The sequence below is a fragment of the Drosophila melanogaster genome, chromosome 2L (genome assembly GCF_000001215.4).
Source record: "Drosophila melanogaster chromosome 2L".
NCBI classification, from domain to species: domain Eukaryota; kingdom Metazoa; phylum Arthropoda; class Insecta; order Diptera; family Drosophilidae; genus Drosophila; species Drosophila melanogaster.
This window is the reverse complement of record NT_033779.5, coordinates 9495077-9521049: the sequence shown is the minus strand read 5'-3', so window position 1 is coordinate 9521049 and position 25973 is coordinate 9495077. Positions and strand designations below refer to the sequence as shown.

Here is a 25973-nt window from a genome sequence, read left to right as displayed (position 1 = left end):
TACAGCGAAAAACAATAATTTTTTATAAGACAACGTTGTGGCTTTTCTCTTTCTCATCACTGTTCCGGATTTAGCCTATACTCAAACCTTGTTTTTGACATATAGTGGATGCACAAACCCACATAATTCGACAGCCTAAAACATATACACATGTAGATTCCATTTTTTAAATGCTTGTAGAAATACATAATGTTTATCAAGATATATATATGGTTAAAAGGAAAACATTCCGAATTTAGGCAATGCTGAGATTCGTTGATATAATTCCTTAGATCACCGAATGTTCCAATCAATACAATTTGTTCATAAATGTAACTCATTAAATAAACACATTTTTACGGTTTTTTTTTTGTAGGTAAATATACATTTATTTCATTTAATGATTTCTTGCTTTTCAACAATGTAAATATTCAGCTAACAATTTTTGCTCTCTGGTATTCATTCTCTTAACAAACCCAGTTAATTTCGAATTGCATTTAGAGTTTATCTTATTGTATTCTTTTTGAAGAGGACTACAAGTAGATTAATTGGTTTAGTACAACTAATAGATTACAACAATCGATTATTACAACTTGTCATTGCATGGTCTCAATAAAAAAGTAAAAAATGTTCTTGTTTACACAACAAACTAAGAAACAGAAGGTGAGAAACAATTCTGTCAATACTTGAATCAATGCAACTAACATCTAAGGTCTATAGGTTTGTGTATGTATATATATATCATATGCTTAGGTATATCCTTCATGAGTGTAGAATCACAGCCTTATCATCGAACTCGCAATGGAGTTCTGTTGTGTTTGAATTGTCAAGTATTTCTGTTAGGGTGATACATCTATTAGTCGCTAGTTTAAATAATCGTACACATAAATAAGCATTGCATTTTCGCTTCTATTTAACAATAGTCGGTTAGGTTGGGTTCAATTCTCGAGCACTTCTGGCTCCCTAGTTTTATACAAATAAATATGTAAACTATGACATACATGCAATTGTGCAATTGCTTTCATTCTAGTGTTAAGGCAAACAGTTTAACTAATATTCAGATAGATAACTCGGAAATCTAAGCGCTTACTCAATCATTCGCTAAACAAATTATTTGAATTGCTTACTAAGTACTTTTAAGATAAGTGGATTAACTAAACTAACGCAATATTATCAATAATCGGTGTCGAAGGCCACATATTAAGAGCGAAAGCACATGTGTACAAGTTTTGGGGGTTGCTAGTCGTCTTCCTTATTTTAGTTGCCGCTGAGATAGCCGAAGAATTGCATTTTGGCGCTTAATCAGGTAATCGTTGTTATAATCTGATTCTTAGACCCATAATCGGTGATTCTGTAAGACGGCATCAATTTTTTGTTGTATTAAATACGAATTGCATTAAAGAATTGCGCAACAATGTAGAAATAAAAAGACACAAAATCAAAACAAACTAATACATGCTCAAAAGGGTATACTCAAATCGTGCAAATGAAAAAGTTGCAACTTGCTTGCAGATCAAGTATTTTGTGCCTTTTTACCTATAGATTGATGAGGCTGACGTGGAGCGCGACCAAGTAACTAACAAAGCCTCACCTCTGCTGCGCTCCCGTTTGCTTTGCAGAATAACTTTGGTGCTGTCGTCGGGACACAACGAAATGCGCACTGTTGTTAGGAGCAGGCTGTAAAAATAATAAAAATTAATTAAACGTTTAAAATCGAAATATATTTTCATACTAACCGTGGCAGAACTGCCACCACTGTGGAGAGCATTATCACTAGCCAGTGAACAGCGGAGGCAAAGCACACAAAGATGACCCAGTATGACGACCGGACTCCGAAGCAATTCATGCACACAGAATCGTAAACGATCGCAAAGAGGTAGAAGGAACCTAGACTAAGCACTATGGATAAGACATGCAGCACAGTCTGAAAGGGAAAATACGAAAATTTAATAAGCATGCATAGAATTTATTAACCTTGTTGAATAAACTCTCACCCAGGAACGTATTTCAATGGCACAGTGTACGAGGTTGGCGAAGAGACAGGATGCCGTTATCGTCGTACCAAACTCCCAGATTCCTACATCACTCTCCGCATAGGCGCACAGCGCCACGAAGAATATGACCAGGCTCTGATAGAGGGCATCCAGTAGTATTAGCCAAAAGTCGTGTGGTCTATAAGCTACGCCCAGTCGACCCTGAAAACGAATGGATTCACAATAATTAATCATATAGATTATGCATACAACTTGCTTCTTAACTCACATTTTTATAGAGATATGGATTTTTTAGCAGGAGATCTTCGGCCACACGCTTGTCGTACACTCCAATGGCCAATGGTGGCAGCGAGGTGAATATTAAATTATACAGCATCAAGTACATCTGATCCATCATCACTTGGCCAGAAAATCCACAGTACAACTGGTACCAGAATATCAGAAAGACAAAGGCCTGGAACAAAGGATTATTGTAGGATTTAAAGTTTCCTTATTATCTTATCAGATCTTAAACTTACAGCATTCTTATAGAAAAAGTATAAAATCATGCGGGACAATCGATCGTAGCACCAATAGCCGTGCGCCAAGAGTAGGCGCTCCAAGTAACGAAAGCGGGGTAATGTGAAATCGGCGGCCATGACGGCCTGCATGCCTTCTTGACCAGAGATTCCAACGCCCACGTCTGCCATCTGGATCATGGACACATCGTTGGCGCCATCCCCGATGGCCAGGGTTCGCAGATTGAGCTCCTCCTTAACCACTTTGACTAGGTAGGCCTTTTGCAGCGGAGTGGATCGGCAGCAGAGTACCGAAGCGCACCGCTTAGACAGCCGCAGAAAAGGCAGGATTAGTTTGGATCTGTAAATTGGTAATGCAATTAAATAAGAGGATAAAAACACACTTTGTGTCTAACTCACTTTGGATCAAGGATAAATGTTAAGGTCTTTCCATCCACTACCAATGCGCGTTGTTTCTTTCTTAACGACTGGCCATAGCCTAACGTGGATGTTGTCTTGTCATTCTCCATATCAGTCAGATAGAAATTTATGGCTGTTTCAGCAGCATCGCGGGATCGTGCTGTTAACCTAAAACGACGCAGGAATTACAATTAGATACTTCAACGTAAAAATTAAAGGCATTGTGGAAGCACTCTTAATTTATAATTTTGCTTGCCTTATGAGCTCCATTTGCTGGGTAAATAGCTTTGCAGAGTAGGCAATATTTATGGCCGTTTCGGGCTTGTCACCAGTCAGAACCCAAACTGAAATCCCCGCGGAGAGAAGCGAGGCTATCGTCTCCGGCACTCCATCCTGTAGGCGATCTTCGATGCCTGTTGCTCCCAACAGAGTCAGATTGCTTTCCAGCTTCGCGAATGAATCACGTAATCTTCGTTCGCGGTTCTCCAACGACATCTCGATTTCCTGATGCCGCGCCCACCAATCCGTATAGTCGGCAGAGTTCAGAGTCCGTTTGGCCATTACTAGGATGCGCAAACCTTCGCGGGCATACCGATCTAGCAGTTGCTGGGTCTGTTCTCGCAATATGCCTAAAAATCAATCAAATCGGTCATTTATTATCGAAACACTATGAAGTATATAATGCATGTGCCACTCACCTTCGGGACTGTTATGCGAGCAAGGCACCAAGACGGGCATGATAGAGCTATCTGCGCCCTTGGTGTACAGCACAATCTCCTGACTGCCAATCTGTCGAACCACAATTGACATGCACTTGCGACTGGAATCAAAGGGCAGCACCTTGAGTATCTCGTACTCTCTTGTGGCTCCCGCCATTGGCATGCTGACCAAAATCTGATTGGGACTGCGATTAAGTAGGCAGCAATCATAGCTATAGGCTGCATTCACGAGGGCCAACTCATCAGGACTCTCGGCTTCGTAGAGCGGTCGCCCATCGGCGGTTCTGTAAATCGTTCCCGTTTTGGATGAACTGGAAATAAAAATGGCAAAAAATTAAGATTTATCTTTTGAAAAAATCAATAATTAATGAAACTTACGGCAACTTCATTCGCTTTCCCTGAGTTTTGGCATTCAGAAAGGTTGCTATACTGGTAATCTTGGAGTTAATGACTGCCTTGGCCCTGCCGGTGGGCGAAATACTGTTGGAAAGGGACTTGTTTTTCATCGGCGGTGATGGTGATTCAGACTCGGAATTCGGTGACGATTCAGCAGAGCTGCTGATAGGCGAAAGCGTTGGCTGATGGCTCTGAGCCGGCAACGCAAAAAGCAGATTGGGAGGTGGAGAAGGAGTCACCGATCGTGACTCAGCCAGCCTGATATAACGATCCGCTGGAATGGACACTACCTGCGGCTGTGTCGTAGGTCCATTTATTATAGTCGTCGTCGTGGTCGTACTTGTGCTACTGGCCAGCAGCTTCTGTCGCTGCTTGCCGTGCTTAAGATTCGCCGGACTGTTTCCTATTTGCTGCACTTCGATAATCCCACTGGCATTCATCATATCTCGATGAGGGGCGGCACCCACGATAACCGTGTTGCAGATGGCCAGTACCACGAGAAATTCTTGAATGCGCTGCGCATGAGGTGTGAGATATGTTCCTTGTGTAAGTTGTGCCATGTCGCTATTTAGATTATCATTCGGAATCAGTGGTGGCGCTGGTGCGCCTGGCTTAGAGTATATCTTTTCAAGCTCCGATGGCGGATGATTGTAATCCGATCCATTGACAACGCATCGTCGAAAGATCATCTTGTTCTCTGTGAGAGTACCTGTTTTATCTGTAAATATATGCTGGATCTGTCCCAACTCCTCGGTTATGTTCATCGCCCGGCATTCCGTTTGCTTGTTAGTCTCCGCATCGAATAAATCGACATTGTTGTGGATGTGAAAGACCTGCAGGATTTTGCACAGCTCGATGGTCACGTAGAGCGACAGTGGAATCATCACCTGCAGGATGACGATGTACGTCCAGAAAATCCACATGCTCTCCATATTGGCAGTCAGTTTATTCGGGGGCAAATAGGGCACCGGGAAATGGGTAAACGAGCTCAACCACATTCTGCATCCAATAGCGCCAACAACGCACAATATCAACAAAATTATCACACACCTGAAATTGAACACATCATTAATATATATTAAGAGATAATTCGAAATATTTTACGTACCATATCACATCAATATTCATTTGCTGTTCCACCTGGGATCGCTTGTACCTTGGACCACTATTATTCAGCATAGACTTCGTTTCATGTCCCGCATAGACTACAATACCTTCGATATAGTCCGTATTCTGAAGTGAAGAACAAATTCAGATAAAAAGAATGTATGTACATTGAACCCGGTAAGAGTTAACCCACCTTCAGTCTGCTCTCTCTCAGCAAAAGGCACTCGGTCGATATGGGCACACGCTCACCAGTTGGATGTATTAAGGCCCCATGGAATCTATATAGCTTCGTGGTCGGCGCATCCGCTTCCACGCGACTAACAAACTTGCTGGGCACAAAAATGCTCTGCATTTCCTCGAAGCCACGTACAACCTGCGCAGAAATGACAAATATCTGTAGAATCACGTAGAGCTACTGGGTTAGCTAATTGCTGGGAACTCACCTCGCGCCGCTTCAGATTCGTTTCACCGTCCAAATCGCAGGTGTCTATGTAGCACACCCCTTGGGGATCGCTTGTTCGCAATAGCAGGATGTCCGCCGGCACCGTCTCGTTGTTGGACAAGTGGACAATGTCCCCAACACGCAACTCCTGCCATTTCACCTTCTTGTACCGCTCCGTTTCTCTATAGTAAAAAAAATAATAATACAAATTGTTGTAGAATCGTTTTAAGTCAGTCAAGTCTTTAAAAATCTACAATAAATCTATATATTTTTACATCACTTCTTTAAAAAACAATTTTTTAAAGTAAACATTTGATAATGCCAAAGAATCGCGCTCCAGTTGGCTTTCAAAATGTCAACTTCTGGTCACGAAATGTCGCTCTGGCTGTCATACCTATACAGATATAAAATTTCAATGCAATATTCATGAAATGCTCGTCATAACCAAAACTCAATTATTGTCAAATGAACACATTGATGGTCCGCCACGCAAGACAATTTACATGCGAGTTAAGTTGTACTGTTATGGTTTGGCCGGGTTTGTATGGTTGGGTTATTTGGTTAGTGGTTTAGGGTAGACTAAGGTCAGGGATTGGGATAAGTGCTTTGTTAATGGAGAAGGTGTGCCAAGTGGGCAGACCAGCTGTGGCTTGGCGGTCAGCGTTCGCATGTGGGTGGGTTATTAAAGTAACTAGTAAATTGCAAAATAATGTGCCACCACTTGGCCTCGACCTTGACAAAAAGAAGATGACGATGAGGAGGCGGCGAGTGGTTGCTGGAGTTTTCTCCTTCACCATTACCGAGAAAGTATTCCTCTCTGTGTGGTTTATGGTTTTTTTTTTTTTTTTTTTGTAAAATTTCGTGGGTCGCATGTCAGCTCGTTTTGGGAATCATATAGTGGCGTCATCTTTGCCCTGCTTTGATATTTATGAAAGAGTCCGCAAAGAGAGTTTGCCATGGGAATGGGCAAGGAGGAAGTGCAAGGACGGGGACAGCGACAGACACAATTCCATTTCATTCAAGTTCATTCCGTCCGACGCGAAATTGTTATGGTTGGAAAATGTAATTTTTAATAGTCGCGTGTCCGACCCTCTGCCCTGAACTTTCTGTCATTGTGTGTCCAGTGTCCTTGCAGTGTTAGAATCCAGACTGTGGCACTCTGGCGTGTCCTGTCAGCCACAGCTACAGGAAAAATAAAATAAGAAGGAAAACAGGTCGGCGGTGAAAGCTTTTGCTTTGGCCATCGTTCTAATTGGGTCATTAGCAAGATTGCACATTCTAACGCAATTTGCCAACCGTTCCCCTTTAGCCCCCTTTGTGGCCATATAATTATATTTGTTTTTTTTATTGTGCTGTGTTGTGTTACCTTTTTCGCCGACCAACTCTTGTTTCTGGCCTGGTAAATGCAATTCCCTAATTGACAGGTGCTGACGTTCTGCAAGCCATTCGCGTTCGGTTGACAGAACTGCGTTTTCTTATATATCACCGTACATACATGGCATTTTGGCCAGGTTCTTCAAATATAATCGCATTTTATTAAGCACTTCCTTCGATAAGATATTGATTCGTTCACTATGAGTGCTTTCTTTTGTATGACAAAAGCGTGCAATAAAGCATTATTGGTGGGTGTTTATTAGATCACCCAATTCCGATTTCTTTTAAAATTGCTCAGTTTTCTGAGAATTGTGTTTTAAAGTTAATTGAATTGAGGTTGTGTCTTAATCAATCAGGTGTGATAAGATTTAAAATCGTCGTTTGCCTGCTTACTACTAGTTTATTAATTGCTAATTTTAGTACCAGAAATAAACTACTTAATGGCAAATTAAATTTGCTGGAAATGTTCACTTTAACTAAGCTATACAACGAATTCCGGGTTATATGTTCAAAATAATTTATTGAGCTACTAATACTTTTTTGGTATGTATACAAATTGAAATCAACTCCAAATTAGATCGCAACGATCCCCATTTTACAACCGGAACTTAATCAAATGTTTATAATTATTTGATGTTCTTTTTATGAGCATATTCGTTTGTTTTGATTTTGATTTTGATTTTGCTTTCCCTCTCACTTTCCTTGCAACTCCAAGTTTGCCATATTTTTATGCGCACACTTTCTCCGGCGATATATTTTATTTAGGTCAAGTGTTACTCACCCGCTGACCGCAGAGCCCACGTCATTAATCATATTCCTATGGATACAAAACAAAACCTTCAATAGCCGGATCGAGCGGAACAACAAGTGCAAGTTGTAGCGCAAAGGCGACAGCTGTGTTGGTCTTGTAATTATCATCATTATGGGCGTTGTCTTGCGGCGCGTGACCAACTGTTGGCCAAGTGTCAAGTCCATTAACAAGCCACCAAGCAACCAAGCAGTGCACCCACCGCCAGGCGCAATATTTCGCTTGTATCCCTTTGGGGAGGACATGCAGACCCAGCGACGTCAGGAGACACCAGAGGAGCGGATGAACGGTCTCAGTCAGACAAGTTTTTTTTGTGCCAGCCCTGCTTTATTGCATGTCACCTAATTGGGGCCCACTCCCCACTTTAGTCGCGCGGATTCATATTTACCCCGAGGGCGTCTCGGCTGTTGAATCTTTAATGCGGTTTTGGCGAAGCGCAATTACCGGGCCTGACTCGATTTATTAGGCGTTTTCCAGAAATGCAAAATTAATGCGAGTTTAACTCGACGATGAGCACGTTGATTGCTGAATTATTCGCCCAGCTCACAACAAGAACAACAACAACAAAAAAGAAGCCACTTGGAATAAAAGTGAAACTCACGCAACTTCGCAACCCAAATTGAAGTTGTGCTTTCGATTTCGGTTTGGATTGGTTTGAAGAGAATGTGGGTCGAATTGGTAACGCCCTCTAGCGGCAATTTATTCATTCTAGCGCCTTTCTCCGCGCTTCTCACACGCCCCTCTTTATGGGTTGAAGAAGTTGGTGTGTTTTCTCCCTTCGGTGTGTCAATTAAAATGGTTGATGATGGTATCGATCTAACTTAAGAGCGAAATTACATGCCTCTCTTCAAATCAAATTTTATGATGTTCATGACGGTACAGGAACTACATTTAGCTGAGTCATGGGGATACATACGAACCCGTATCATTCATTATTGATCTACGACCTCTTCTGTGTTGCACTTAATTCATAAAATTTTATACTCTTCATAAGAAGAAGTTTCCTATTTATTTTCAAATCATCGTTTGAAAATCGATCGCATTCATCAAGAAATTGTTATCATAAATATTTGCACTAATGTTTACTACAACAGATAAGATAAGTGCAATGCCGGTTTCATGCATGTTTCAAAAGAATCAGTGCACTTATTTTATGTAGGCCAATTGCGTCATCGGTTTCGATATTACCTAGTCATGAAGATCGTGGCCAACGGGAAATCGTATTCTCAGTGTATTGGACCGTGCACTCGATTATTTAGTGCTCCCATCTGGCCGAACTGCCTTCCTCCTTGCCATCGTATACATGGAAATTTATGTGACCAAAGTGGGTCATGCATGTTCGTTTTGAGGTAGTTATGGACCTGGGAATGGTAGGGTAATTTCCTAAGGTTCGCATAACATGGCCGGCCAATAGAAGTGGGCAAATGCGCATGCCCCCTTCCGTTAGCGTAGTCAATAAAGTGCTGCAACATAAACAGGAACAGGGAGTGGGATTGGGATTGGAGAATGGGTATGGGCAGACTGCTATCCGCTCATATGTGAGTTCATGTAGCGACAAGGTTGTTATTTAAAAGGCACTTTCCGTAGACCCAAAGTAAACATATGTGGGCCGGCGATTAGAGAACTTACACTTGCCCAGGCAGCGAAAAACCGACTAGCAGCAGGCTGAACATAGAGTGAAATTAGGCAAAAGCCAACGAAGCGTTAGCCAGGTTGTGTAAACATAACCAGAAGGAATCAGCCGGCAGGATCCTACCCCTCACTGTGCTGTCATAAATAATTCAGCATTTAATAAGCCCATATCCCCCGGAAATCCCATCCCCATCCAGATGAGCCCACGCAGATAAAGTTGGTCCGACATCAGACTATGGACTGTGTACTTCACTCATGACGGTGAACTTGGGTCTACGTAAATTAACACATATTTACTGGCTTTTGATATGCACGGTGGTATTGCCGTAGGTTTGTTTAATTAGAGCGATAGATGTCGATATTGTTTGTATTACTCTCTATTCGCTAGGGAAAAGATTGCTGACTATTGTTGTATTACTTCGAAAGGCACCATAAATCATTATGTTAATATCCCCAAAAAAAAAAACGAGATTATCTCTGATTTTCTTTGTATTTGATTGACTGCTAATGATGTTTGGGAATAATGAAAGGAAGACCATTTCCGATTTTTGATTCAACTTTTGTGGCAACTCTTTAAATGACACCCACTGCGCGCTACATTGTTTTCATTAATGAAAAGTTTGCCCACAATTTCCACTCCCACCGCCCACGCCTGCCATTAAGTCGGAACTCTCTGAAGGTCGTCCTTGCAATGTCCGTCATGCTGAGTTTGGTTTTCCCGAGCTTTATTGGTCGGCGATAATGCATTTAAGGCGAAGCAACGTACCCATTTCCTCGACACCGAATGGAAAAATAAAAGCCAAGTAAACAGAGCACGCAAGTGATTTTTATAATACATTTTTAAAGCTGGCCCATTGAAGCGAAGAAAGGGCGGTGGGTGGAAAAGAAAACGCCCACGCGCACTGGCACTCAAACAGAAACAGTGGCAGTGCCTCATTAACTTGACTAAGAGCCATCGCGCATGAATCAATCATGTAAACATGTGGTGGTGGGTGGTGGGCGATGGGCGGTACGGCAAGCGGTTCCAATGGAGCCCGCAATGCCGCTAGACGGGTGTGTACTTAACCCACCTTTGGCCCACTCCGTCGCCAAGAAATGAAAAGACAGTTTGGTCATGTAATTAGCTCGTTGCACGCAACAGAGGACTTGGAAATGAGAAGTTCAACTCAACGAAACCGGCGTGTGTGTGGTTGTGTGTGTGTGTGTATAGTCTGGTTTCAGCGGCCATCGCTCAATTGCCCGCCTAAATTAATTATTAATAAAGCTCTTTTCCCCTGGCAAAGGAATGTGGACGCAGTCGGGCCAAAACTCATATGACAATTATCGGCCAGCATTGCAAGTAAGGTCAATTATTGGGAAAGGCCAAACAAAAGTCAGTTTATTTGTCCAGTCATCCATTCATTCAGCCAACCGACCTACGAACCAAGCAAACAAACAAACTGACCGCAAATGAATGCCCAGTATCTCATTCTCATATTTCATCAAGATATCGGCATTTGTCGGTGAAGCTATTTGAGTTGCCTCCTCCATTTGGACTACTCAAATTGTCATTTGATATCTGAGCAGTTGTCATATCTCTGAGATTCCTCTTGTATCTGAACAGCATTTTGCACTTGGCAATCGCTTGTTGGCGGACAAAAAGCGAAACTGGAATTACGGATGAAAATGTTATGAATATGGAACTCAAATGGGTGGGAAGTATCTTCTAGTCAGTTCTGAGTGTAAATATTGTAATGGGCAATCCCCATGCTGATTGCAAATTGTGTTACAGACATACAAGGCAAATAAAGTCTTCCGCGTGGCTCAGTCAAATTGGAAACAAACAATCACATTCCCTGTTTACTTGCTTTCGGCTAACAACTAATGCCATTCAAATGATCTGTTGAAGTTTTGGTTAATGTGTGCTTAGGGCGTGTCCGGAAATTTAGAGCGGTAATATAAGCCAACTATTCAAAGGGATGTGGTGTAGTTACAAATTATTCAAGGGGAAAATACTAATTTTATTAATTTATTTAACTCTTTACTGTCTCATGGTTCTTGTACGTGCTCTCATTTAATGAGAGTCTGAAGAATTCATGATATTATACCTAGGTATGTACATATGTACATATGTCATTGGAACTGATCAAATATTATCTCAAGTGTTTTGATAGCTTTGCAAAGAACTAGTTTGAAATGGCAAACAAACGCAATAGCTAGAAGATAAATCCATGTTGTACAGTACATCAAGTTATTTAGTTGCTGTAAGAAACTTGTGTATCTGGTTAGTAAAGTTAAGTCACTAAACTAATGATCAATTTTCGTTTGACATGTTCTGAATAGATAACAAATGTGGTTTTGCGAGTGGCGATTTCTAGTTTAGTTGCTGATAAAATAAAACCAAAGCAAACCTTGCCTAAATCATTACTAAATCGTTTCTTTTCCATTTGGCAGAGTCGTCAATTACATACATATGTATGTCCAAAGCCATCACCCGGCTGACCATATTTCCCCCTTAACTTGTCCCTGAGCAAAACTCTACCCTGAGCTTTGGCTTCACTTGAACCCAACTGAGTTGAAAACAAGCCACCGGATCAGTGACACTGCAAGAAAACCACCGAAGACAACAAATACGAATAGAAAAAACTTGACCAACAGCAAACTCAACTGACAATTGCAGCACGGTGTTAATGGTCTCTGGAGTTTGTTAACATGGCCATTAGACGTAGAGCCGGCTTTGCAGGGGCATCAGGTTTAGCCAACGCCATCGAGATTGGGAATCCGTCGGAGATAGAGATACAGACTCTGTGGTTCTTGCTAGACAAACACCGCTGTGCGCGCGACTCACCCAAGTTGGAACTAAAGATTCAAGATTGAGACCGAGTGAGTTTGAGACAGTAAACACGATGATTGCCAACCGGTTTGCTTGAATGGGGAATGGAAAACCCGTTTGTCTGTTGCTGTTTTTTAGCATTTTCAATGTCATGAGTTCGGGCCTTACATTGTGTTCGTGTGCTCGTGTGTGGCGGGCAAAAATTAAGCCTTCTTGCCAAACGGGCAAACAATAAGCCATAACCCAATGAAAGACCAAAACCAAATAAAACAAAAAAAAAAAACGGAGGAGATCAATGGCACAAGAACAGATGCGCCCCAGTAGAGCATAACCATCAGGGGGATGTGATATTCGCATTTCGATCATCACCATCCACCATCATCTAAGTGGCTTTAGAACAACATCCGACAGATACATTCGGTTGTACGGTTCTGCGGTCGGTCATATCGCGATTGCTTTTCAAGGTTAGCGTTCTTTCTCTTTTTTTTCCGAACCCGCAACGTGCCCCACACAAATTCTTCCCACAACCTTTATGGCCGTGTTTTTTATATTTATATTTAATGCAGAGACCTCATAAACCAGAACCAGAATCATAGAGCTCCGACTGCGGTGGAATATATGCATGGAGTTTCGGTGAAAGTGCACACTTGACACCTGAGAGAATCGGCAGCTGATTGCCGCCCATATCAAAATGACAGTTGAATAAGCATATTCCGACATTTCAGGTAGCACACTTTTATTAAGTTAAGCAAAAGTGCGGTTGAACAGGAAAATTGGACCATTAAATATTTATTGAATTCTCATGTATTTTCAAGGTAAGTCAAGTTCAAGATCGTAAAACAAAAATTGCTTTGCATTTGACTTTAAATATCATGAACGCAGATTCATAACGCTACAAGTAACATTTCAAAATGGCATTTAGTGCACTTACTTTATTGCTATCATAAAAATTCAAATTTTATTGTACGCGTTTCTCTCTCATTATTAATTATGAAATTTTCATTAAAGTACCAGTGCTCGAAATGCAATTTTTCAAATATAGGATTTTAGCATTTACAAAATGCAATAAACAATCAAGCAGAAATAAGAAATAAGTAAGAAAATGTAAACTTTCATGCATCGGCGAGTTGCAGTGAGTGGCAATTGCTGTTTACAGTTTCCGCTTAAATCCAGAAAAAATCTTCTATGATTCAGACTGCCAGATGCGCCATGTTGCATAATGCATTACATAAGGTAAAAGTGCTACGAATGAAGATCTTTGTATTTTTTGTTCTGTAAGCGAAAACCTTTGACCATATAGCAGAAAATGCTATTGGGCGACCTCGTCTTCAACGCGAGAAAGTTGCTGTGCTGTCAGTCTTTCTGATTGCAAATTTATTGCGAAACTTCAGAGATAACTTTTTGCCGGTCATATCAATAATAACTGCACCACGGAAATTCCCTGGAAGTCAAAGAGTAAATAAAAAGTGGAGTCCCGATTGAATCATGCCACAAACGGTCCCTGATTGTTCAATATATATATTTGATAAATTACATAGTTTATAAACTATTTATTTTCATGCTATTCCTTAAATAGTGGTTGTCATTTGTTTCTAAGTTAAACAATTTAATATTTATTTACCATAATATCCTTATTACGTATCGGTGACTAATTTTATTTCTTTGTGTGTATTTAATTCCGTATTAATTAAATTCTCAGACTCTCACTTCAATTTGGGTTTAATCGCCCAGTTAGCACTTTTGAAAACGATTCGATTCGGCAGCAATTAACACAACATTTAAAGAGAAATTGTTTGCAAAAAAAAATACCTAAATCTAGATATTTCCAAAAGTGAAATATTTTCATTTCACCTTGATCCATTAAATAGTTCATTCGCAATCGCAATCGAAATGATAGTACAAGATGGAGCGAAGAAACCTCGAGTAGTTCACATACTCCCATTCGAGTTCGCAATCATGATTCATGAATCATTCGGCGTTCATTGCACATGGTCTTGAATTCGATTCGTGAACAAAAATCGGACAGGCGTGAGATGGTCAGGGCCGTTAAACTGGAAATGCTGCCCCCATCGAAAAAAGGTAAATATGCAATCCGGTAGGCCTGTTCCTCAGACACGCTGCCTCACTGCCTCACGAGGCTTTCCAGCCCCGAACCGGCTGTTGTGAGTCAGTTGACCAGTTGATTGGTTGGCTCCAACTGCCATATTTGGCGGGGCCCGTATGCGTACGATTTGCATGTATTGTGGCGATTTTGTGAGCGGAAAATTTAAAGTTTGCTGTTGGGTACTTGGTACAAACTAACACTATATAGTAAAAAACGAAATTGATGTAACCAGAATTCTAACTTTGTTATATGCGGTTCCTAAAGATAAACATATTGTTTGGGGTAATAAAAGTCTTTGAAATGAAAGCTTTCTGAGAACTGAATAGATCCGAACATATACATATATATAGTAGAGTAGGTTTATTTATATACCTATTTCTTTAAAATTGCTAAAACCTTCAAAAGTTCAACAATGTGAATTGAATTGATATGCCACCCGAATCTATCCGCTATTGTTTTATTACCACTGTGCTGGTCAAGTTATGTGAGCACAATAGTGACAAACAACAAAATCGCGTTGGTTTATGACAATTGTGCAAAGAGCGGCAAGGAAAATAGGGAAATGCAAATATAATTAGCAACAACAATGTGTAAGTTCAATGGTCAGCACACGGTGCAAAAAAAAAAAAAGAGGGCCTACATAGATTTACGTGGAGATACGAAATTTTCAGTTTTCTTGGGGCCATTGTCTTTTTGTCTTTTGGCGGATTTATGCTTGCCTCATTCAAACGGGAAGCCAACTAAACAATTGAATACCAAGTAGAGTTAAAGTCAGCGAGAAAAAAAAACTATGAATGAAAACAATTGAGTTCGAGGCTTTGCACAAAGGCACTCCATGTTTATAGCACAAAAAATAAATTCAAAATTATAAATAATATAGATAAAAACCATATATTTAGTGATTTAAAGATTGCAGTTGGGGTTGATTATCAGTATAGAAATGAATTCAAATTTCTTCAAGTGTAAGTACACGTGCAATGCAAGTAAATTGTCACTTGGTTGGAAAGTCTGGCAAAGAAAGGTGGTGGCAGATAAAAAGTATGCGTCAACCACGCGCAAATGTGGGACAAAAGCCCAAACAAAACCCAAAACCAAAACCAAAACCCAAGCCCCAGCAGACAGAGAGAGAGAGAAGAAAGTGGGGGGTCGGTGAAAGAGTTTAGTTCAAACAGCGAGGGAAAGTTTACCCAGGCCAGTTGGCACTGCTGCTTCTGCTCTCCTGGCACTTTATCGATTTCTAGATCACGTTTTAAAACATACATATATGTGTGTGCCAAACAAATCGCAGACGGGACGGGGCAAACAATTTCCATCAGCCAGCAACCAGTCAGTGGTCGATGCTGGTTGGTTAAAATCTGTGTGTGCCGCAGGGTTTGGTATGCTTTTCACACAAATACTTCTAAAAAGTTTTCCCCCAACGGGAAATTGACAAATTGACCGGCATGATTGCGAGCATAATGGACAAGTGTCCCATTATTGACAAAATTTGTTTGTCGGTTTAAACTGGTTAGTCGTCGAATGAATGGCACGCATAATTCAATTATTCAAATTTTAGTTAGTTGAAACCAGTTCTATGAACAAAGTCTTCAATAAGAATGCATTGTTAACCCGTTAACTTTTTTATCATGGCACTGGTATTCTAGTTGATTACGAGTATCAATCAATTTGAAAATAATCAATTTAATTTTCTTTTATCAAATTTATGACTGAGACAATAACTTGGTTATCTAAATTATCTCTCTTCCTTATTTTAATATTCTCAATAGAAATATTTTAAATCAGCTCTTTGACTTAGAGATTTATTTGTCATACATTTTAGACTGTGTCATAGTAATATTTTACTTCGTACTTTTCTGTTTTAAATTATAAATCAGTCTGATTTATCAACTTTATGCTTATGCATTTGATTTCATTACTAGAAGTGTTATTAAAATACAATACAATTTACTCACCCATCGTAAACGCGGCATGTGGTGTTGTTTATCCTCTTGTCGGACGCCCTTCTTCTCCGATCCTCGAAGAGATCCTTTACAGCAGTCACACCCAGGACGAAGAGGACCGGTATCATGGCCACCTCCTTGCCAAACGCACTTATTTCCGGCACCCAATTCAGCAGGACAATGAAAATGAAATACAAGTTGGCCACACGATGGAATTGCTCCAGCAGATTCTTCGGTATGAACGAGAGCAGCGTATACTTCGTTGTCCGTATCTTGTTGCCAACAAACTGACCATTGGGATGATCCCTCTTTGGGGTCTTCGGTGGCACTGTGTGATTGGGAACCACCGTTCGATAGCTTCGCTCTTCGAACTTGTCGCCGGTGTTGTAATTGCACAGGGTAAGGCGTTTCCACCAGGGCGGTGCCTCCGTCCGCCGGAGTGTGTATATGGATTCGGATCGCGATGCTTGCCGCGAATGGCCACGCCCACCGGTCGCTGATGTGGGCGCCGAGGGTTCCCTTGCCGGTTCCTCCTTGTGACCCGGTGGAAGAATGAAATCCGTCTTGGAGCCCACGCGACTGTGACCTCTGCCCGCGGGCGCAGCACTTCCGGGTGGTGAGTCTGTGATTTGTCCCTGCGAAAAGGCTCGCTGGTGGCCCTTCATGGCCGACTTAATGGGTCGCCCATTGGCTCCAACAATGGCTCCTCCGCCATGGCTAATTGAGCGGGCATGACCACGCGATGGAGCTGCCATCGCCACTCCGGGAATGCCTTGTCCTCCTCCACCAGGTGCGCTACCTACGACCGGATTGCCGCCTGGAAAGACATACGTACGCTCCGGCTCTCCCGCACCCATGGCCACACCGCCCAGACCCGTAGACGTTGTCATCATCAGGCTGGTGGTGGCCGAGCTGGCACTGGCATTCGGAATTCCCGATGACAGTGTGTCCCCGGTCAGATTGGGCGGTGCGGAGCGCTGCTGCTGCACTACTAGAAACTTTCGCCGCAAGTCTTCCGTGTTCGCTGAAGGCATCTTCGCGAGCCACAACCATCAGATTAAATTCTTCGGCCTGGCCACGATCTACGCCGGATATGTGTGGATTCTCTGCGTTTTATCTCAGTTAAAGTGAACTTTGTTTCCAATTGCAATCTACCAAGCTAACGAAAAGTTGATTCTAGCACCTGGTTACGTTTTTTGAGGGTGACCCCTTAGTTGCAGAGGCCATGATCTTCTGAAATGAATTAAAATAAATAAATAAGATATTGTTTTCAAATGGTAAATAATTTATCTATCATCTTGATAAACGAGAGATACGATTGCAGCACAGAAAATTCAATTCGATACAAATTATATCGGAGCTATGAAAACATAAAGAGTTTGCCTAATTAATGCCACAAAGTTTATCGAACCCGTCCGACGCACTCAAGCACCAAAAATACGAAAACGAAAGACAAAAATAATAAAATAAAAAAAAAACGAGAGCGTACGCTATAGTCGATTTCCTCGACTATCTGATACCCTTTACTCAGCTAGTTGGAATGCAAACAAGAAAGTTCAACAATATGTTTGGCATATCAATAGAAATTAACAAAAATAAAAATAACCGGAAACGCTTGCTTCTAACTTTTACATACTTTTCAACGAATCTAGCATACCCATTTAATCTACGACTAACGGGGGTATTAAAACGCGCATTTTAAGCTCGGCCTTGATTCAAGACTCGGGGCTTCCGATAATCCAAAAATTCAAACTGAAAGCATCACGAAAAGAGCAGTGGCGAGCACAAAGAGACCCACAAGGTCAAGCGTAACGCGGGTGCCGTGGAAATGGAGGCGTTTGCTACTCCAAAAGCTGCAGGTGGGTGGGCCTGCGTTGTTTTCTTTGGTTGGCCTCCTAGCTGCTTTTCAAGATTTCAAGCTCTCGATCGATAGCCGCATTGACAGAAAAAAGTTCAAGGTGTTCGAGGCTAAAAAAAAAAAAAAAAAAAACAAAACATTTATCACACTGGGGCTTGAACTTTGATTTCTGAGCTGTCAAATGTGTCTGAAACAAGGTCAACTATAATTGGAACCTTCTTTCATATTCATATTCGCAAGTGTTTGAAAACCCAGACTGACTGGTATCTAAATATCCGCGCGTGCAATTTCCTGTTCCTTAAATAGATTGTTAAGCTACAGTAGTCGTTTTATATGCTCTAGCTATTGCCAATTTCAAATCTGACTTCCTCTTGAAACGAAATATTTGTATGATTCCAAGAACGTTCAGTTTCTTCGAATTTAAATATAACATAAAAATACTTGAATAAATTAAAAGGCTTAATCGCTTTACATTACGTGAATGCTGGTATTTGCGAAGGCTTATCATTTCGAGCATAAGTTCTTTAAATCATCAATGAAAAACAAAAGAATAACGCCCAATTGGCATTTAATTTAATATCCAATCAGCGAAGAACTAATTTGTGAAGCCATTTCGAATGGCAAACTTGCGGCAATGGCGTAATACAAATACCAAATATGTATATACATGTGCATATATGTACATACATCCGATTGCGGTGTCTATATATGTACGTTTTATATTTGTGAATACCCGCAGAATATTCAGTGGGCACAAGAAAGCTAAAAATGAATTTGGCACACGACCGAGTTTAGCTATACGTTTTCTTTATACGATTTAAATTAGTAAAATCATTTTGGGCAAATCATAAATCACATGGTGAAGTAAAACTTTCTTTGTTGAATTTTTTTTTTGGGTTTAAATTCACTTTTTTGTAGTTCTGCGCGTAGTTTTATAAGTCATTTAGCTTTCATTGAATTTTTGACTTTGTCATGGCTGAAAACCATAAAAAGACGCCCCAGACAAGAATATGAAAACCAAAAAGGAAGCCAAGTGTAATAGAGAAAAGAACGAAACTTTTACCATGTCTGTCTGCGACTTTTAATTTTCCTTTCTTTCCGTTTTACGAGCCACAAGAAAAGACTTTCGAGTGCCAAAACTTGATTTATTTACTAGCCCGCGATGGGTTAAACGACCTCAAGAAGGCGGCGTCCAGACTGATAAGTTTACTCCTGCCCCGGCTAATTAGTGGAAGCCCCTTCAGTGGCCAACTTCAAAGTGCATTTGTATCTGGATGTGGACGTATCCGTATCTGGCTTTTAGCTTTTGCGGTTGTCGATACTTCCACCGGCAGCAGCAATAAGAAAAATTGAAATTATTTTTAGCCACGCACATGCGAAATAAAACGAGGAGATAAACAATTCCATCAGGCCAAGCCCAAAACCGGGTGCGATTACCACAATCGGTATCAAAATAAAAAAAAAAATCAAAAAAAAAAGCGAAGAGAAACGGGAGCATTACGATACAGATAAAAATAAATGGCGACTGTGTTGTAAAGTTCATTGGATTTTCAATAGCAACAAAACACAGATGCCAGATGTCCAAGATGCTCGTTTGTCATTGTTATTGAACTCGGGCGAAAAACGATTGAAAACCCAATTGACGAGGTGAAAAACTCACTTAAGAATCGCCCAGCAAATAATATTTCAAATCGCTTGCACATTTCGCATTTTCATTTAAGTGCTCACTTTAGTTCATTCAATGGTCGACCTTGCATTGAAACCACATTTATGGCCCGGTCAATTATAAAATAATTATATATATGTACATATAAAATGGGCAGGCGAACAATATGTTAAGTAATTATTATAATTCGAGGCTCATATCTCTTTTTGGATACAATGCTAAGTTTAAGTCTTTCAAATATTATTGTATATGGGTCTCAAGTTTGCAAAATTAATTCAAAACAATTAAAGGTCGAGACTAAAGAGTTCAAAGGTAAACCATTATTGAAAACTCAATGCGCAATATGAAATTGTTTACCAATTGTTTCACGTTGTACAATTATACAAATCTATCAAAACTTGAACTCAACCATTTGGCGAAAAGGTGAATTCGTACCAATTGTTTACAAATACAATGCGCAGATATTTCAAAAATGAATTTTTTTTCAGAATGATTAATGCATTGCAGAACTTGAGGCACGAAAAAAAAACATTGAAATTGAACTATTATTTGTTTAAAATTTTTTATGAATGTCATTTTTTGTGTAGTTTGCTCTACTTGCATATTTATTGCTCGTACTCGTCATTAAGTTAAAAGCTAAATTAATTATTTATCGGGTTCAAAAGCACTTCGTTGGCAGCTGTTGTGCCAGTTTTCCAGTTAAGATATTAATGTTCGTACAACGGGGCGTATAATTGATATAGCAATCCGAGTGATGAATAATTATTTCGACCGATAAGAACACACATTAAAATATACAAATATACAAATTATAGTAACTGCGCAGCGCAATCGTTTGTTTAAATTTCTGACTTAAATTTAAAAGTGCTTCGGATCTCAATAAACTATTTTGTAAATTTCAACTGGCATGTGGTATATAAATGTTATCAAGTCAACTAGCGCGACAAATTGCACACAAATCTTCAGCTACATATACTCTCTATAAAATCGTTCGTATGCTAATTCTGTTGGCCGCCTAATTAAGGCATCTTTGTGAGACTGAACAATGGAGTTGAAAATATACGATGCTTCGGCATTTGACATGGGAAACTTCCAACACTCTGAGAATATTCGCGCCAACTGGGCAAATTTCAGGCTAGCAAAAACGAAACACCCATCTCCACAAAGGGGCAACAAGTTTCGCAACTAATTAGAAACTGTTGACGGGGGCGCCTCCACAGCTTGCTATTGCTATCTATTCAATTACATCGTCACCAGTTGACTGACAGGGTTAATTTTTTCAGATGGAGCAGAGGTCGTGACGTCGAATCGCAGTTGGGTATTAAAAAAAATATGTATATACTCTAAGCAAAAATATATTTAAGAGCCTAAAAACTTAAGAAATAAAATAATATCTCCATGTGATTATTCATTAGTAGCAACCGTTCATAGTGTTACATCTTTTAGAATTTAAGTTACTTTGTCATGTTGTAAAGTAAATCTTGATGTTTTCTAGTGTTGGTCTTGGTCTATCTTAACTATAATCTATCGAATTCACGCGTCTCAGAACTCACGCGCTCATCGCTAACTAGACAACAACTGTGCACCTACACTTAATATTCGTTCTGATTGAAGCTTTGACCTAAGCAAAGCGCCCGAGTCCAAATTAACATACTAATGTATTCAATTATTCGCATTCCCTCCTAATTTACCACGGTGCCAGCAGAGATCGATTGGCTTTCGATACGAACTAAGTAAGTAATAAAACAATAGGCCCTTGCCTGTTGCCCCCTTTTACACCTGCTCAATCGCAAGTCATTAAAGTTAATGGCAAAAAGTTGGGTATATAGAGAAGTTGGGTATAACAGAAAACAAGCAAAAGTACTTCGTTTTCTATGAACCAGAAAGTGCAAGACAGTAAAAACAGCCAATGATTTGAGACGAAAACAAGAGTACTTCTAAAAAAAATTATTATTCTTTAAAGTAATAAATCAATAGGTGCATATAATATGTACTTCTGATTGGCGAAAATCGGAGATTGCATTATAAAAATCCAAGATATATTGCACACTATGCGATAAGGAAAACAGCATTAACTTAGCCAACAATGAGATCATATTGATGTTGAAGGAGATCCATTGTTTGTGGTCAGCATAAATGCACAGTTTTATAGAGATACACACAGATGTTCTCATTACTTGTTCTTTGATCTTGTTTGGTAAACACATGTGATTTCCCTTTATAATATTTTTAGAATTTGTCAACGTCTGGTGTTTGGCAATAAACAAACCTATTATATGTTTACATAACAAAGTACGGCAACTTATTTGTAAAATTGTACACTTAGGTTTTTCAAAGGGAAGTGGAGACTCGCTTTACTTGTCACAAACAAAGCAACAAAGAAACTTGCGAAAGATAAGAAACACCTTATAAATTAAGTGATAACCGATAAGGCACAAATCATAATGACAGCAGGGAGTTTTACGATCCCTATACATGCGAATCGACTATACCCAATCGCATATTTTATTATCCATTCCATAGCCGAAAACTCAATTCGCAGTCGAACCATGAGAACGCAATGTGTAATCAATTAAGTTAGGCCAGGAATAAATAGAAAAAAAAGTTTGCTTGGAGGGCCAGCGATTGCTACAAATAAACCAAACGTGTGACTACGCCACTTGAATGTTCAGTATGTGAATATAGTTCATATATGTGTACATATGTATGTAGTATATAGTACTCTGACAGCTGACGTAGTGATAAGGTAACGTAGCTAAAAAGCCACGCGATGTGGCCAAGCCACGTACTTCGTGCACCCAGATACATGTGGCATTTTCGCCGGAATTGGTTTATCAAAACTCACGCGTTTATACGAACAATTCTGAATTACACGTATTCGATCTGCAGGAATGATAACTTCTTGTAATAGGTCCATACCCTTTAATCATTGACCGTAAGGTTAACATATTTGTTGAAGAGTATGTTACATGTTATATTCCAAATTCTTTTTCAAGTGTTTATTATTTCAATTTAATTCAAAGCGCAAGATAAAAATATCAGAAGACCAGTAATAGGGTATCCCGTAGTCGAGGCAATCAACTATTACGTTCTTTTATGTGTCATTCCTCTAAATGGAAGTTTTCGACTGAAACTCTATGATTTACCCTTAAATTTCAAAATGGATTGAATAAGAACATAAGTACATATTTCTAAATCAAATGTAATAAGATTTAAATCTCATAAAACAATCTCAAACAACTGCTAAGTGGTTGGCTTAATAACTTTGATGATTGCGTGCACACATGTTGTGTGACTAGTATTTAGGCTAAACAATCATTAATTAGCTGATCGTCGGTATTGGATTATAAGGTCGGGATCAATTTGGGTTAGAAAAGCATTTAAACAATGCATAAGCATTAGTACGTTATGCGATTTCAGATTAACAACTTTACTTATGAGAAAATCAAGACTAAATACAATTTCGTATTAATTTTGTGCTATTTTAATGGCGTTAGGTGACAACTGTATGAGACACATGGCAAACAGTGGGTATATTTCGGCTATAAACATCGAATGAGCACTAAGCCAACCATAATCGGCGGCGTTAAACTGTAAAAACAGGAGATAAGTCGACTGCTTCCGCTGTTTCGCTTTGTTTCTGTCTCTGATTCGTCTTTTTGCTATTTCGCTTCGACTGCATCGCGAATTGCGGATTGTGGACTGCGAATCGGAGTCAATTGCCTCAAGCTCTGTCTTAACGGTACCTGGAGCAAACGAGAGCGATGGAGCGTCATTGTTTGGGGGGAAGGAGGAAGAGTGGGGGCGTGCGAGGGAGAGCGACTAATAGATTGCATGAAGCAGAGACAAACGAGCAAACAACGCATCAACAAACAGTTAAAAGTTGTTGTTTGCTCTCTGTCTTTCTCTCTCCGTCTCTCAACTGCAATTAGCAAACGAGTAACGTCAACTACCGTTGAACTCAATTGAATAGAAGACGAAAGGGAAGGGAGGTTGATGAAGAAATACCCAAAGACACCGTACAGTGGGTAAAAATAAAACAAAAAAAGGTCTTACAAATTAAATTTACAACACGAAATTAGAGTAACCGCTCCTCTTTGCCCCTTACAACGAATAAAATGCAGAGCAATAAAAAGAACGGCTTGGTGGAATTTTAAATATGTCACAGGTAAGAGAAATTATTTTTTCCCGCCAGGTAAGCAACGGAAATTTTTAACAGCTGCTAGCATCCACCGAATTGCTGATCGGCAACCATGTTTCCAATTTAGTCTCAACATTTCAGTTTAAATCAGCATGCAAAACATCTATGTATAAAACTCAGTATTTATTTTATAATGGCGGCAGATATTTATTCTTATTGATTCTACGTTCTATGTTTAATAGACACCATTTTGAAATTTAGAAAAGTTGTGAAACGTGATGTTAAATTCGAATTCAATTTTACCGTCTTAAGAAAGATGTTATGTCTCTAAAATATACCCTTAATATATGATTTTAGATGTATTATATTTTTAACCATGAGTGCCAAGGAAAACTAATTTTTAGCTCAAAATAGATTTTTACAATGTGGGGGTCGGTTTCACACCGACCTCGCATTTCACTTGCATTTTCTAGTCCCACTGTGCGCAGTGAGGCCAAGCATCTTTACTGCATTACAGTGCAAACGAATCCAAAGCCGCAGAAAAACAAAAAGCAAAGTTAAAACCGCGACTGTTTGAATCTATTTGCCTTTTATCAAATGCCGGTAAGACAAAGAGAGAGAGAGATAGAAGGGGAAAGAGGATGGAGAAGCCAGAACGATCGGAGGCTGTGTGAATGAGTGAGCGAGATGGATGCGAGCAGGTAAAAAACCCGTCGTATATTTTGGGAGGATGGGGGCCGAGGGCGGTGGGCGGGGCAGTTGGTCTGCAACGCCTAACTGGTTCTTGGCAACCAACTTGTTTTTTCTGTAGATTGCCGCCGTCTGTGCTTTATTATGTTTTTTCCCTCCGACTTTATGCCTGTGCAATTTTTAATATGGCAACTTGATTTAAACGAAAAACTTACCCAATAAAATCGTAGACGTGGATTTATGCTTGTTTTTCGATCAATTCAATTGCCTGCGGTTATTTTATCCTTGCCTTCGTGGGGGTTTTGTTTTATATTTTTTGTTTGAAACTATTTTTACACGGGGATGAAAACAACTTTTCAGCATGGCAACAATACAAAAATGTTGCAGCACATTCAAAGCAACAACAAGAACAACAGGGAGGTAACATATGATAACCGAGGTCAGGCGGAAAGTGTGAGCGGGACAGGAGATTATCTTTTTGTTTTCTATTTTGTATGTTTCCTCAGCGAAGGAATTACAATAAATAATTATTTCCCAAAGACTTTATTTCACTTGGAGCACAGCATAAAAAATCCCTGAGCCGCTCACTTTTTCACTTCCTTTTGTTGGGGTTTTCGTCTTTTTTTTCGAACTTATTTTTTGCCACGAACTCGAGGTTTGGTTTGTTGTTGTTGCTAAGAATTTCAATACAATTATGGCCCAAATAGCATTTTCACTTTTCCACACAAGCACGCAGCCACCGCACGCACACACACTCACACAAGTACACAGTTGTTTGGCTCCGTTTTAAATGAAAATATAATCAAACATTTACATTGCCGTGTGTTTTTGCTCCACGAAAATGTATGATTATGTATGATTAGTTTTCCTTGCTCGCTGCACGCGCGAAAATCCGACGAAACAAAGAAACAAGAAACGACGCGAAGAGAACGTAACAACCTAAATAAACCCGATACAAAAATCGCGTCCGAATCGGCTCGTCGTTTCAACCAAAATCACCAGTAAAACTTTGCAGAGGCTTCGGGATGATGTGGCCAGACTCGCTAACTGTGCTAACAGCTGTAAGAAGAATGCCCCTAGTTTCGGAATAAATGTCTATCGTGTCTCCGATAATAAATGTACGCAAATGTTGGTTTTCTTGAAATTATTACATACATTGAAAAGTCTAATTGCTTATATTGTATTCTCTTTAAAATAAAAAGTAATGAACGAATGCGTGAGATATGATATAAATAGAGATCTCCAGTAACTTAAAACTCGATAGGTAAACAGCGTTCAAATACTGTTTACAATAATTGCTGAATATCTTTTTATATTTTATATGATCGATCTGTGAATCCTCCGTTTTGTTATTTTATAATGTCTTGCTTTATGCAAGACCAACACATGCATTT

General features: G+C 39.9%; 1 protein-coding gene across 4 annotated transcripts, besides 1 other annotated feature; it reads right to left on the bottom strand.

Moving 5' to 3' along the window:
- Positions 1 to 353: 353 nt before the first annotated feature.
- CG33298 (uncharacterized protein) lies at positions 354 to 25576 on the bottom strand. Of its 4 annotated transcripts, none has more exons than NM_001169448.2 (16): positions 25339 to 25576; positions 24795 to 24905; positions 16237 to 17457; positions 5556 to 5736; positions 5306 to 5485; positions 5114 to 5238; positions 3988 to 5055; positions 3589 to 3920; positions 3147 to 3519; positions 2891 to 3058; positions 2492 to 2831; positions 2242 to 2427; positions 1974 to 2174; positions 1716 to 1903; positions 1571 to 1656; positions 354 to 1330 (listed from the first exon to the last, which is right to left on the bottom strand). In NM_001169448.2, exons 3-16 carry the CDS (start codon positions 17256 to 17258, stop codon positions 1296 to 1298), a joined length of 4485 nt encoding a protein of 1494 aa, NP_001162919.1. In that variant the 5' UTR covers positions 17259 to 17457; positions 24795 to 24905; positions 25339 to 25576; the 3' UTR covers positions 354 to 1295. The 4 variants fall into 4 exon arrangements, with proteins under 4 accessions (NP_001162919.1, NP_001162920.1, NP_995666.1 ...); NM_001169449.2 differs by having other exon boundaries at positions 25394 to 25576; NM_205944.3 differs by having other exon boundaries at positions 1516 to 1656; positions 24795 to 25576.
- Positions 17699 to 17825: a mobile genetic element.
- Positions 25577 to 25973: the final 397 nt, after the last annotated feature.

Coding starts and splice junctions, on each gene's coding strand:
- CG33298 (NM_205944.3), bottom strand. CDS start 17,258: ATGCCTTCAGCGAACACGGAAGACTTGCGGCGAAAGTTTCTAGTAGTG. Junction 5,239..5,305: donor TGAGAGAGAGCAGACTGAAG/GTGGGTTAACTC, acceptor TCTTCACTTCAG/AATACGGACTATATCGAAGG. Junction 2,175..2,241: donor ATCCATATCTCTATAAAAAT/GTGAGTTAAGAA, acceptor ATTCGTTTTCAG/GGTCGACTGGGCGTAGCTTA.